The sequence below is a fragment of the Annulohypoxylon maeteangense genome, assembly GCF_022496945.1.
Source record: "Annulohypoxylon maeteangense strain CBS 123835 unplaced genomic scaffold GGS22scaffold_7, whole genome shotgun sequence".
Taxonomy (NCBI): domain Eukaryota; kingdom Fungi; phylum Ascomycota; class Sordariomycetes; order Xylariales; family Hypoxylaceae; genus Annulohypoxylon; species Annulohypoxylon maeteangense.
The window spans coordinates 401,448-412,478 of NW_025953254.1; the positions used below are offsets into that span (position 1 = coordinate 401,448).

The window sequence follows — 11,031 nt, forward strand, 5'->3', positions numbered from 1 at the left end:
TCTCAGTTAGCAGAACTTAATATAAATGGCTCTTTTCCATTCCACCCATCTTCTAGTTTTTCATATCAACTCTGCATTCAGCCCTGTTGCTTGTTGGCATTTATAATGCCAGAGAAAGCTGCAAACCAGATCGGATTGCTATTACGTGCGCCTTACATGCATCTTACTTAACACCTACATACTACATACATACTGTATGTCATGATATTCAGCCTACCGCATATTGTAACCACTACCGGCATCTAGCAATGCAGCAATCCTAGATGATAAAGGCACAGCATTCCATAAGAATTCTTGGATTGATGGATTCATTGGTGTAAAACACACTAACCTAACGCCTTTCTCTAAGGCTATGATGAACATCCCGAGTTTTGTCCAACATTCGTCCGTCTCAAAATGCCGGTTAACGATATCACACAATCGCTACCGGAATGAAATGGGGTAGTTCGGAAAACCCGCTATCAACAGCCTCAGGCTTGAACATATCGGGAAAACGCGTATCCAGGATTACGGGCTAGAATTGAGAAAATAGGCTCCAGATATAGGAAGTCTGCCCGGTGGTGATGATGAACGCAAGAGTGACATCAGGAAATAAGGTAACAGGATTAAGAGAGTACTGTAGTACTTCTTTTATCTTCTCCATGGCGGACAGGCCGGGTTAGTCACAGCCTACTTAGGACCTTAGGTGCTCTCTTCTGCCGTGCCGACCTCCCCCACCTGAGAATAACCAGTGGTGGGGTCAAGAAGTTGCTTCTTGCGAAAACTCCGCATTAACAAGCAACCAAGCGCCTGAGCAATTCTATTATAAAAGTCGATAGTTTAAGGCCTTTTTCCTCTTGTCTAGGTTTCTCCAAAGATTCGATTGCTCTCCCTCTCTCCCTCTTTTCACATCTTTATTTCTCCTCATTCAACATCGTCGTCATGGCTGATACCGTTGGTAAGGTTAGTACTTCATCCCCCTCACATCCGTTACTCTCCCATTGAATTACCCCGCGCATTACGTACATCATACCATGTGCTATTTTACGCTTTTATATGGTGCCATATACATATCTATTTCCAGAATTGTCGCATTATTAGATACATAATCTATTTTATATCTCACATCTATCTATTTCAAAACTACGAATTGGTAAAGTTGAGCTAATCGTTATGTCACGTCTCGATAGACCATCAAGTGCAAGGCCGCCGTCGCCTGGGAAGCTGGTAAGCCCCTGAGCATCGAGGAGGTCGAAGTAGCGCCCCCGAAAGCCCACGAAGTTCGGATAAAGGTTCTATACACTGGAGTCTGTCACACAGGTATATCTCGCCAAGTCTAAATAACCCCGAATCAAGTCCGAACGCCCTATTAAACAGTGGAGCAGATGCCTACACGCTATCGGGCAAGGACCCAGAAGGCGCATTTCCCGTCGTCTTGGGACATGAGGGAGCTGGTCTCGTCGAATCTGTGGGTGAGGGTGTCACCAACGTGAAGCCTGGAGACCACGTCGTCGCACTCTAGTATGCGCCTTTTCAGCCCTCCTTATACCTATGACCCATTAGGCTAATCTCGATTAAAAGCACACCGGAATGTAAGGAGTGCAAGTTCTGTATATCCGGCAAGACCAATCTTTGCGGAAAGATTCGAGCGACCCAAGGCAAAGGTGTCATGCCGGATGGTACCTCTCGGTTTACCTGCAAAGGACAATCTCTTCTCCACTTCATGGGAACCTCCACATTCTCTCAGTACACTGTCGTAGCCGATATCTCTGTTGTCGCTGTCCAACAGGATGCCCCCATGGACCGAACCTGTCTGCTAGGTTGTGGTATCACTACCGGCTACGGTGCTGCGAGAATTACTGCCAAGGTCGAGGAAGGCTCCAACATCGCCGTTTTTGGTGCTGGCTGTGTTGGTCTGTCAGTTGTTCAGGGTGCTGTCACGCAGAAGGCAGGCAAGATTATCGTCGTCGACGTAAACCCATCCAAGGAGGAATGGTCGAAGAAGTTCGGCGCTACCGATTTTGTTAACCCCACCAAATTAGACGGACAGACGATCCAAGACAAGCTCATCGAAATGACCGACGGAGGCTGTGACTACACCTTCGACTGCACAGGTAACGTTGGCGTTATGCGAGCAGCCTTAGAGGCTTGCCACAAGGGCTGGGGTCAGAGCATCATCATTGGTGTCGCGGCTGCCGGTCAAGAAATCTCTACTCGACGTGAGTTTCAACCTTTCTGACTGTATAACATAAAAACTAATGTCATGAACAGCATTCCAATTGGTTACCGGTCGTGTATGGAAGGGCTGCGCTTTCGGTGGTGTCAAGGGTCGATCACAACTACCCGGTCTCGTCACCGATTACCTAGAAGGCAAATTAAAGGTGGACGAATTCATTACCCACCGAGAAGAGCTGGATGACATAAACAAGGCATTCGAGACGATGAAGTCTGGAGACTGTATTCGCTGCGTTGTGAAGAACTTTTAAAAAGGGGTATTGAGTTAGGACGCTTGTCCGGAGGGCTGACGGCGGGTTTTTATGTACAATGGGTTCTGGCGAGTTAAGAAAGTAAAATACAAATTGTAATTCCAATGAATTATTCCGCTCTTTTGAGCAATGACCTAAACTAATGTTCTTTAATATGTTCGCTGGAGTGGTTGTAGATTTGAGACCCGCGCTGGCCAATACCTACCTAGGTAGGTATGTAATGAGCTGAGAAACAGTCTAAGAAATCCTAACTACTGAAACTCATAAAGCTCTAGGCAGTTTCGAATCTCGAGTCTTTTAGCAAGGTCATATAGCAAGCCCGTGTCATGTCCGGAGTTTGAGGCGTCTGTCACGTAATCAACTAACCAACGGAATCATCTCATCTATAAAACGGTGAGTACTACTTTGCGAAAGCCATTGGAATGGGGCGAGACTTCTATGGCTTTAAACGCGTTATGCGCACCTCATCGACCGTAGAGATTCTCAAATGAGGCCAGTACTATGCCGCATACCGGATCTGGCAAGTAATGTCGACGGATGACCGATCAATCACAAATTCGGGGGAGAGTCAGAGGGGCAAATACTAAAGATGTGACTGTATATACGTGTCTCGGATAGGTTGAGTGAGGCGGTCTAGATCTTGCCATAGACATAGCAATAAGCAATTACCTAATGATGCATGTACTTGAGGTCAGATCATGCTTTCGATACATGTACCATATGCACAGATGTGCGTACGTATGTAATATGTATGTAAAAAAAGAGACCCCTGAAAGAGTATCTTCATTCGAGACCCTGCTTGCATCGCAGAGTGGCTCCGGTTCTCCGCAAAATATCCACCACATGATCGATGGGTTCCCGCCGAGAGCGCCTAACTTGCAGATACTTGCGTGGGGAGCAAGAATGTACATACAAATAGGATGGAAGTACTCCAAGGATGAGGCACACTACAGAGCAGCATTTTAGATAAATAAGAGGCAGGCCGGCCAATGGGTTTTTGCCTCCAAGGCGGCCCGTCCAGACGATCTTGATCGACATTCTATATACGAGATAGTCGAGTCGGTCAGCAAGATATTTTTGATTTTCAATCCAAGAACTGCGGTGTCGCGGAATGTCCTTGCATGGTTCATAACTCCACAGACGAGAACAGCGGTCCGTGACACGAAGTTTAGTCTCGCGTGTTCGTATCAAATCGAGTTAAGGGGCATCCGGAGTTTGGAGACGATAGTATCGGATAGTCGATAAAGTCGATAAAACATTACCTAAGTACAGCCTCTTCTGCCCCCTGATCTGATACGAGTCGATAGAGTTATAAACTAACAACTAACGCCAACGGCGACGCCCTTGCGCACCGCTAGTCGAGTCGTTATTACCCCGGGGCCGCCTCTACACACGCAACACTGAACCACGCAATACCGCAACACCGCAAAACGTTCAACGGCGTTCCGGGTGGTAATGGTGTTGCCAAGTTTCAGTTGCCAAGTTGATCGAACCGCATTGCATATTTCCCACTCTGACACGACACGACACGACAAAAACGACCGTGCTGGGGCAGAATGGCAGGAATGGTAACGGGAAGACGGGATGAAGTAATTAAGGAAATAAAAGTAATAAAAGTACCGGTGCAGCGATGTTAGACAGACATCCGGACGGACATGTGGCAGTCTGAGAGGTAATGAAAGGTAAGCTTTCCAAGGCAAGTCGGCGAATGGAAGCGGTCGGTTCAACTACCACCTAGTAAGCGTTGCGGCGGAAGGGATGCATATCCCCTTATTTTATGAATTGCTCATTTGATCACGCCAGTCGAGGTCTCAGATAACGACAGCGTCGCCGACTTCCCATGTGATACTAGGTATGGATAAGATATAATAGATTAGCAGATTAGTCGATTAGTATCATAGCCGGCTCGCGCGCGAAGTTGCCCGATATTTCTCGATATTTATCGGGTGAGTTCGGTTGGTTCAATGTTATCGCCCGCATGAAGTAAGAAACTTAGTTGCAGTTGAACGAGAATCTGGAATCTGGAATCAATGGTGTTCTCCATTTTCTCTTCCGGGATGTTCGTAGTATCAGCAGCCATTGAGCAATTTCCTTCATATTACCTGTAGCGGTTTTCATTTAGTATTAGGTATTAACTTTCTTAGAAACAAAAGAGTCTTTGTTTTTGCGTGTCCCGACGAGTCGGCTAGAGTTCGACTTATTATTAGTACGCATATAGTCTTTGGCCTTTCTTTCCTTGCATGATGTAAGTATACCCAGGTATATAGAGCGAGTGCAGCAGGTGCAGATGGTGACTTTACGCCGAATTCCCGAATTAAGGTACATTGATGACTTGTCGCTTCTCTAATGGGGCTTAATGGATTTAATGGGTTGATGGGAATCTCCATTTTGGAGATGAGTGACCCCGGTCCTTGTTCTTTCCCTTGTCTACTTCTCTTATCCTTGTCCGTCGAACCCCTGCCCCCGGTTTTTACTGATACGTGCATCCCTACGGCAATCCCACTAGATTCCCCCGGCTATACCTAATCGGCTCGACTCCCGCTTTCGGAGCCTTGCGCGGAATCGTCGTCATCAGAACTGATACCTGAATACTATGCGTAGTATGTCGGTAACTTGAATACCTTGCACTAATAAGTTTGAAGAGGGCTTGTATGGTCTAGTCTGTATGGTTTGGCCAAACGGCCTGACCTGCAAAGACCAGGTTACTATTAGAGTATGAGTATTGGTTTTAGTATTAGTATTAATTAGTAGGCAAGGTAGGAAGAATAGGTCAATTACTACGTGGTACTATGTAAAGCTGATGATCATTGATCACAAAATGACCCTAGATTGTCTAGATTGTCCCAACGAAGGAACCCGGTCGTTCGCGTTCGCCTTGTCCTTTCTTTTCCACCTTACGTTACCTAACTAAACCCATTTGGATTCTAAAAGGTTCCAAGGTTCCATCCTCGCCGCCAACGTCAAGAGTCATTCACTTGATAGGAAAGAGCGATACATCCCCTGTGGAACCTTTCCCATTCCTTCCTTGCCGTCGACATCTCATCATTACCTTCTTATTCTTTTACTACCACCTAGTAGTGCTTTACTACTTTACCACCGACTTCTGCCCTCACTGCCTCACTGCCTCAACACTTCCGTCTCACATCACAAACTCGTAAAACGCAATCACACAAAATCACATTCGACGAGCCAGAACACCAATCGGTGAATTCTTGATAGCTGCCGAACAAACAAGTGTGATCTGAGTATTAACTCTCTGTAAGTCATCTATCACGGCCGAGGTCCATTCATCTACACGTGCGAGCCAACCACTATCCAATTCAGCCTCTATTTGCTATTCCCTTTTGCCTGGTCAAGGCGTCTTCTCCACTAGCTTACCATCGTCCGACATTTCTGTCATTTCTCATTTAAAAAGATCGTCTTCTGACTTTTAGACGTAGCCGCCGCTTTCAACACTCCCCCTTGATATCCTCATCCTACCCATTCCGGCCTTAGGAACTCACTTAACACCGCAACTTCACAATTTTCGACGACGACGCACATCTTCGTCCCTACAACTATTATCAGCAAATTAAACCTTCACAAACCCTCAGAAAATAATTATCACCATGGCGCCCCAGAAGCCTCGATGCACCTTCAAGGAGTGCAGATCCGCCGCCCAACGAATCGTTGGCGACTGCGGTTTCTGCGACGGCCACTTCTGCGCCAAGCACCGGTTATTAGAGGATCACAAGTGCAGCGGATTAGAAGACGTAAGCATGAATCCAACTTCTTCCTCGTGTAGCGATACCGACGATTCCGCCACGGAATGGTGGCTCGTCGGACTCGCCGAGTATCTTGCCGAGTCTGGTCTCGATAAGGAGAGTTGTGGTTCGTCTGTGCTAACATCAATCCCCAATCGCAGTGCAAGAAGGAATCGCACGAGCGTAACGCGGCCCAGCTCGAGTCGGAACGAACGCAAGTCATCCGGGGTGTATAAGAGAAGGTCTGCTCGATCGTCGCTCTCGACGGTCCATCGCCGTTGCACCCGACCCGGACGTTTGCCTCCGCGATTCGATCATCCGACTTCTAAATCCGATTCCTCCACCACATCCACCACCAACATAAACACCCCTTGATTACCTACACGATAGATAGAGTGGCGGCCAACAAGCCGGTTTGGTCCCGCATCTCTATTTGCTCCTCTTCTACGAAGCATGGCGTCCGGGCATATTGGCTTCGGGTACGTTTGTTATTCATTTACACGGCCTGCGACGGCGCAGGCGGAATCAGTCGGGAGCATCCCTGAACTATTTATCTTTGACATCGTGGTCGGGAGTTGGCTTCTCTACGAGATCTGAGGCCTGCCAATATAGGGTGGGCCGACACTTTTCAGATTTCTGCAGCATTGTACATACATGAATACTTGCTTAGCAATTACGAGGCCTCCTCTCAAGAGGAAGCCTCTACGAAGACAATTTGATTTTTATACACATTATATACCCCCTTAAGTCTGATCGTGTCCTTGTGATATGTTACATTCTGCCCAATCCCATCCGTATAGTGACCCAACCCTAGAATTTAACCGTTCCTTGATTTCCGTGACCTCTTCGGCGCTTGTCTTGACTCCGGAGAACACTCCGACTTTACCTCAACCTTTCCTATATCCTCAAACCTCTCCGTAGATTCTTCCTTCTTCACTACACCTTCCATATTCTCATTAACAACAACATCCCTCTCCACAATCTCTTCCTCCCGTTCCTCCTCCTTAACCTCAACCTTAACCCCCGCCCCACCATCCTCACCCTTAACCTCCATCTTCTCCACCACAACACTCTCCCTCACCCTCCTCCCCTCCGCAACCTTCTTCCTCTCAGCAGCCTTACACAGCCCGCGCAGACCTAACTCGCAATCCCCGCACTTCTTACCCACCGGCAAGCACACGGTCTGCCCGAAGCCGACGAGCAGCCAATTGATCTCGCGCCACCGGTCGCGCGGCAGCCACGCCTGCAGCGCGAGCCGCGTCTCCTCCGGGCTCTTCGTCGCGTGCCAGCCCCACATGTTCGTCAGCCGGTGCACGTGCACGTCGACCCCGATCCCCTCTGTCCGTCCCCAGGCTGCTGATAGACATAGGTGCGCCATCTTTGGGCCTACGCCGGGGAGCGCTACTAGCCCTTCGATTGTGTCCGGGATGTCGCTCGCCCATTTGTCTCGGAGGATCGGTGCCGCGGCTTTTATGTACTTCGTTTTGTTGTTGTGGAAGCCGACGGCCCAGATTAGCTGGTTGAGGTGTTCGGGGTCGACTGCGAGGATGTTTTCGAGGTTTAGACCGATTGGAGCGCCGGGAGTGTGGGGTGGGAGCTCGGTTTGGAGACGCTTCATTGCGATGGCGTTGGTGGTGTCTTTTGTTTGTGACGAGAGCATTAGTGCGATTAGCGTCTGGAAACGTTGGTCGCGCGGGCTTGCGGAGGTGAGTGCTAGACGCTCGCAGCCCATGGTGTCGACGGCTGCGTTGGAGGCTGGACCGCCTGGCTGGCGCATCGCTTTGACGGTGTCGTAGATTTCCTCCCAGTCGGAAGGCGCGGTAACCTTAGATTCCCCAGTCTCTGCGTCGAGGGTTTTGCGGGCGGGTTTGCGCTGGCGTCGTGGGGCGGGAAGTTTCTTCGTCTCGATCTCTTCTTCGATCTTTTCTATCTTGGTAGCGGGCCGTGGGGATGAGGCTAAGGATGAAGGGGTTTCGAGGATTGTTGTGGTACGTTTACGTTTTCGTATAGATGCCGTATTCGGGATCACGTCCTCGATATCTGTAGCAGGAGGAGGGGTCGAATTCTCCTTGGTGCTGGAGTTGGAGCCGTCGTCGCCGAAACGGAAGCGCGCCAGCGAGGATCTGGTGATCCGACGCGGCGGCGAGACTATCGGTCGAGGAGGCATTTGGCTGGTAATACTGTATATAGCCCTCGATACGCTCGATAAAGCATCATACTGTCCGTCAATGTTGTATTTCGAACGAGGCTCGTCTTTCCCCTTAATACATTAGCAAGTACTAAACATATATGCTTATGAATTTCGAGAACGTAATTGGCGTGTAAAGTTCCGTACTGGTTCGCGCGTTGGACCCTGCATCCTGGCACCTCACTAATCCATTTACGGTTAGTTCTCGTCCCATAACGGCTTTGGTCCCCGACCGTTTGGTAACACAATGCCCCGCCGATGCGCAATCGCGACTACGGAACGCATTTAGCACCAACTGCAGGAGCGGAAGGAGGTTAACATAAATTCAACTTTTTTTTGTTACTATCAAACATATATCAATCAGTGGCATACTTCTATACACTTATAATAATCCTTCTACCATCATTATTACAGGAACAGAAACGCTGGTCTATTGCCCTATCGTCTTATTTTGTCCACACGCATATTGTTATTATAACTAATAACGATATCCTGATAAAAGGAAGAGATTTTAGACATATGAACGTCGGTTTGTTCGTGAGATGTGTGCCATCCTTCAGACAGGAACTTGAAGGCTAACAAATATCTATATTAAAGTGAGTAACTCAAGAAAACGATATTCAAATAAAATGTTTGTAATGTTAAGTTAGGAAATGTCTATTAAACCAGCAACGAATATCTATCTTTCCCACGCCAAGGGTATCAATAAAAATAGGCCTTCTCCAAAACGCTTGCTACCAATACAACTCCTTTCCCGCTGAACTCCTTTCTATGGCCTAATCAAATGAAATAGAGGTACTCGATACTTAGCCACCTTAGATGAGGAATTCTTCCTTCATCCAATGACGAAGCACGACGAGACCTTCCGAGAATCTTGGTGTATCGGAACGAACAATGATGGCGGCGTGGCTATGCCTGACCTTGTGAATCCAGACGGGATATTTACGAAATCCGACTTTGTCCAATTCGTCGACCATGGCGAATTGAGACGGAGTCAAAGCTAGAGTTGGGAATTGAGGGTGAGATTTCTTTCGTTCCAGGGCTAGAATCTCGGCTTCAGCCTTATTCAGATCGTCACCATCACCCTCATCGTCTGACGCATGAAGATACGATTCCTCTTGCAAACTGTTAAGGTTCTCGTAAACGTCTTCGACTGTGCCTCGTATGTCCTTGATCCAGATAGGTGAACGGTAATTCTCTACCGGGATATCTGTAAGACCTGATTCGTATAGTCGGATGCGCCTCGAGCTGCGGAACGTCTGTACGACAGAGTTGAGCAAAAAGGCAGTAATACCGAATGGGATGAAGATGACTAGCGCAAGCATCAACGGGGTATTCCGTAGAAAACCCAAGCTTCCGGCCGTGAAACCGGCTATGCCTTTGCCGGCTTTTGAGACTAGAGGTGACACCGGATTCAGCGGGTCTAGGATTACATCTTCGTACCCCTTGAGGTAGTTGGCCTTGATCCGGCTGGTATTCATATAGGGATCCGTCTTAGCTATGCCTGTCGTATAATAGACAGCACTTCTATCATTGACCACGTTCGCGTATAACGTCCGACGTTTAAACCTCTTCAAACCAGATATAAAAATCGATTCGGGGTCGGCAAGCACAGCTAGTAACGGTCGACCGGTGTCACGGTATTGGTCGATTGTGAACAACTGTCTTCCGGACATAGATAGAGTTCGCGCGCCCAAAACATTCCAGATGTGATTATGCCATCCTCGCAGGGGTGTTCGGACGCCCAGGTGCGGCGAAGCAAAGGTTGTGAAATTCTAGAGATCGCCATTGTTAGTCAGGGATACAACAACTTTGTCAAGTCGGAAAGGGGTTCCATACTACTGGTTCGACTTCACGGAGAATGCCTCTCATTTCCAGTAACCCAATCGCATAACGGGCCACCAATCCCCCTAAAGAATATCCAACAATGCTCAGCTTTGTTATCTTCCCGCCCTTGTTTCGGATACTTTCGAGTTCCTCTTCAATCTCGAGGCATACCCGCTCCCCACCACGCTCAATACCATCGTAAGTGAAACTATCGCTATTTCGTTTGGCGACCAAGAGGTGGAGTTTGTCTTCCGAATACGTTTCTCTCAACGCTTTCGCAACGGACTTCATATGATTTGGATTGCCCCAAAGCTGCGGTGAGGGATGTTATGTCAGTACCTACTTTTACCTAATGACGTGCAGATTGTCCAGATTGTACAGACACCGGCTCCGCAGATGAGGGTTGCAGGCAGGGATTGTGATGGTAACACTACTTACACCATGAACAAGCACGCAGAGGTGATCTGCTGCCAGGTTGCCACCATTATATTCCATCTTGAACAGTTTCTTATCGTTTCGAACAATGGTTTCGCTGGAGAAGTTTATGATCGAGAATTATCGAAATATTTAGGATGTAAAATAACTGTTTGAAAAAGACCCCGTCGGTAACATGAGACTATCCGCTGTCCGCGGGTTTCTTAAAATAGGGAGCTATGACAATCCTATGTTTTAACTCCGGGTATCCGTGCATAAACCGAGTCTCTAAGGGAATAGCTGAGCAGGCGCCTAGGCTTCTAGGCTGCTAGGGCTGACGTAGCGACTTCCAGAGATTCTTTAGTTGGACACGATGACGATTGGATGCATGCGA

At 48.1% G+C, this 11,031-nt stretch overlaps 4 protein-coding genes across 4 annotated transcripts; 2 read left to right on the forward strand and 2 right to left on the reverse strand.

Annotated features, from left to right (window-relative positions):
• Window positions 1-546: 546 nt before the first annotated feature.
• On the forward strand, window positions 547-2,608 carry GGS22DRAFT_130646 (alcohol dehydrogenase). Its single transcript, XM_047958464.1, has 5 exons — window positions 547-942; window positions 1,170-1,299; window positions 1,365-1,500; window positions 1,561-2,198; window positions 2,251-2,608. Exons 1-5 carry the CDS (start codon window positions 922-924, stop codon window positions 2,463-2,465), a joined length of 1,140 nt encoding a protein of 379 aa, XP_047819392.1. The 5' UTR covers window positions 547-921; the 3' UTR covers window positions 2,466-2,608.
• Window positions 2,609-5,905: 3,297 nt separating this feature from the next.
• Window positions 5,906-6,945, forward strand: GGS22DRAFT_161230 (uncharacterized protein). Its single transcript, XM_047961054.1, has one exon. The coding sequence runs from the start codon at window positions 6,074-6,076 to the stop codon at window positions 6,581-6,583; it is 510 nt and encodes a 169-aa protein (XP_047819393.1). The 5' UTR covers window positions 5,906-6,073; the 3' UTR covers window positions 6,584-6,945.
• On the reverse strand, window positions 6,946-8,503 carry GGS22DRAFT_161231 (DNA glycosylase). Its single transcript, XM_047961055.1, has one exon. It carries the CDS (start codon window positions 8,373-8,375, stop codon window positions 7,026-7,028), a length of 1,350 nt encoding a protein of 449 aa, XP_047819394.1. The 5' UTR covers window positions 8,376-8,503; the 3' UTR covers window positions 6,946-7,025.
• A 469-nt stretch (window positions 8,504-8,972) lies between these two features.
• GGS22DRAFT_161232 (DUF676-domain-containing protein) lies at window positions 8,973-10,848 on the reverse strand. The gene is made up of 3 exons (XM_047961056.1): window positions 10,662-10,848; window positions 10,236-10,535; window positions 8,973-10,171 (listed from the first exon to the last, which is right to left on the reverse strand). Exons 1-3 carry the CDS (start codon window positions 10,716-10,718, stop codon window positions 9,212-9,214), a joined length of 1,317 nt encoding a protein of 438 aa, XP_047819395.1. The 5' UTR covers window positions 10,719-10,848; the 3' UTR covers window positions 8,973-9,211.
• Between the last annotated feature and the right edge of the window lie 183 nt (window positions 10,849-11,031).

Coding starts and splice junctions, on each gene's coding strand:
- GGS22DRAFT_161231 (XM_047961055.1), bottom strand. CDS start 8,375: ATGCCTCCTCGACCGATAGTCTCGCCGCCGCGTCGGATCACCAGATCC.
- GGS22DRAFT_161232 (XM_047961056.1), bottom strand. CDS start 10,718: ATGGAATATAATGGTGGCAACCTGGCAGCAGATCACCTCTGCGTGCTT. Junction 10,536..10,661: donor TCTGCGTGCTTGTTCATGGT/GTAAGTAGTGTT, acceptor CCCTCACCGCAG/CTTTGGGGCAATCCAAATCA. Junction 10,172..10,235: donor TCCGTGAAGTCGAACCAGTA/GTATGGAACCCC, acceptor GGCGATCTCTAG/AATTTCACAACCTTTGCTTC.
- GGS22DRAFT_130646 (XM_047958464.1), top strand. CDS start 922: ATGGCTGATACCGTTGGTAAG. Junction 943..1,169: donor TGGCTGATACCGTTGGTAAG/GTTAGTACTTCA, acceptor ACGTCTCGATAG/ACCATCAAGTGCAAGGCCGC. Junction 2,199..2,250: donor TCAAGAAATCTCTACTCGAC/GTGAGTTTCAAC, acceptor TGTCATGAACAG/CATTCCAATTGGTTACCGGT.
- GGS22DRAFT_161230 (XM_047961054.1), top strand. CDS start 6,074: ATGGCGCCCCAGAAGCCTCGATGCACCTTCAAGGAGTGCAGATCCGCC.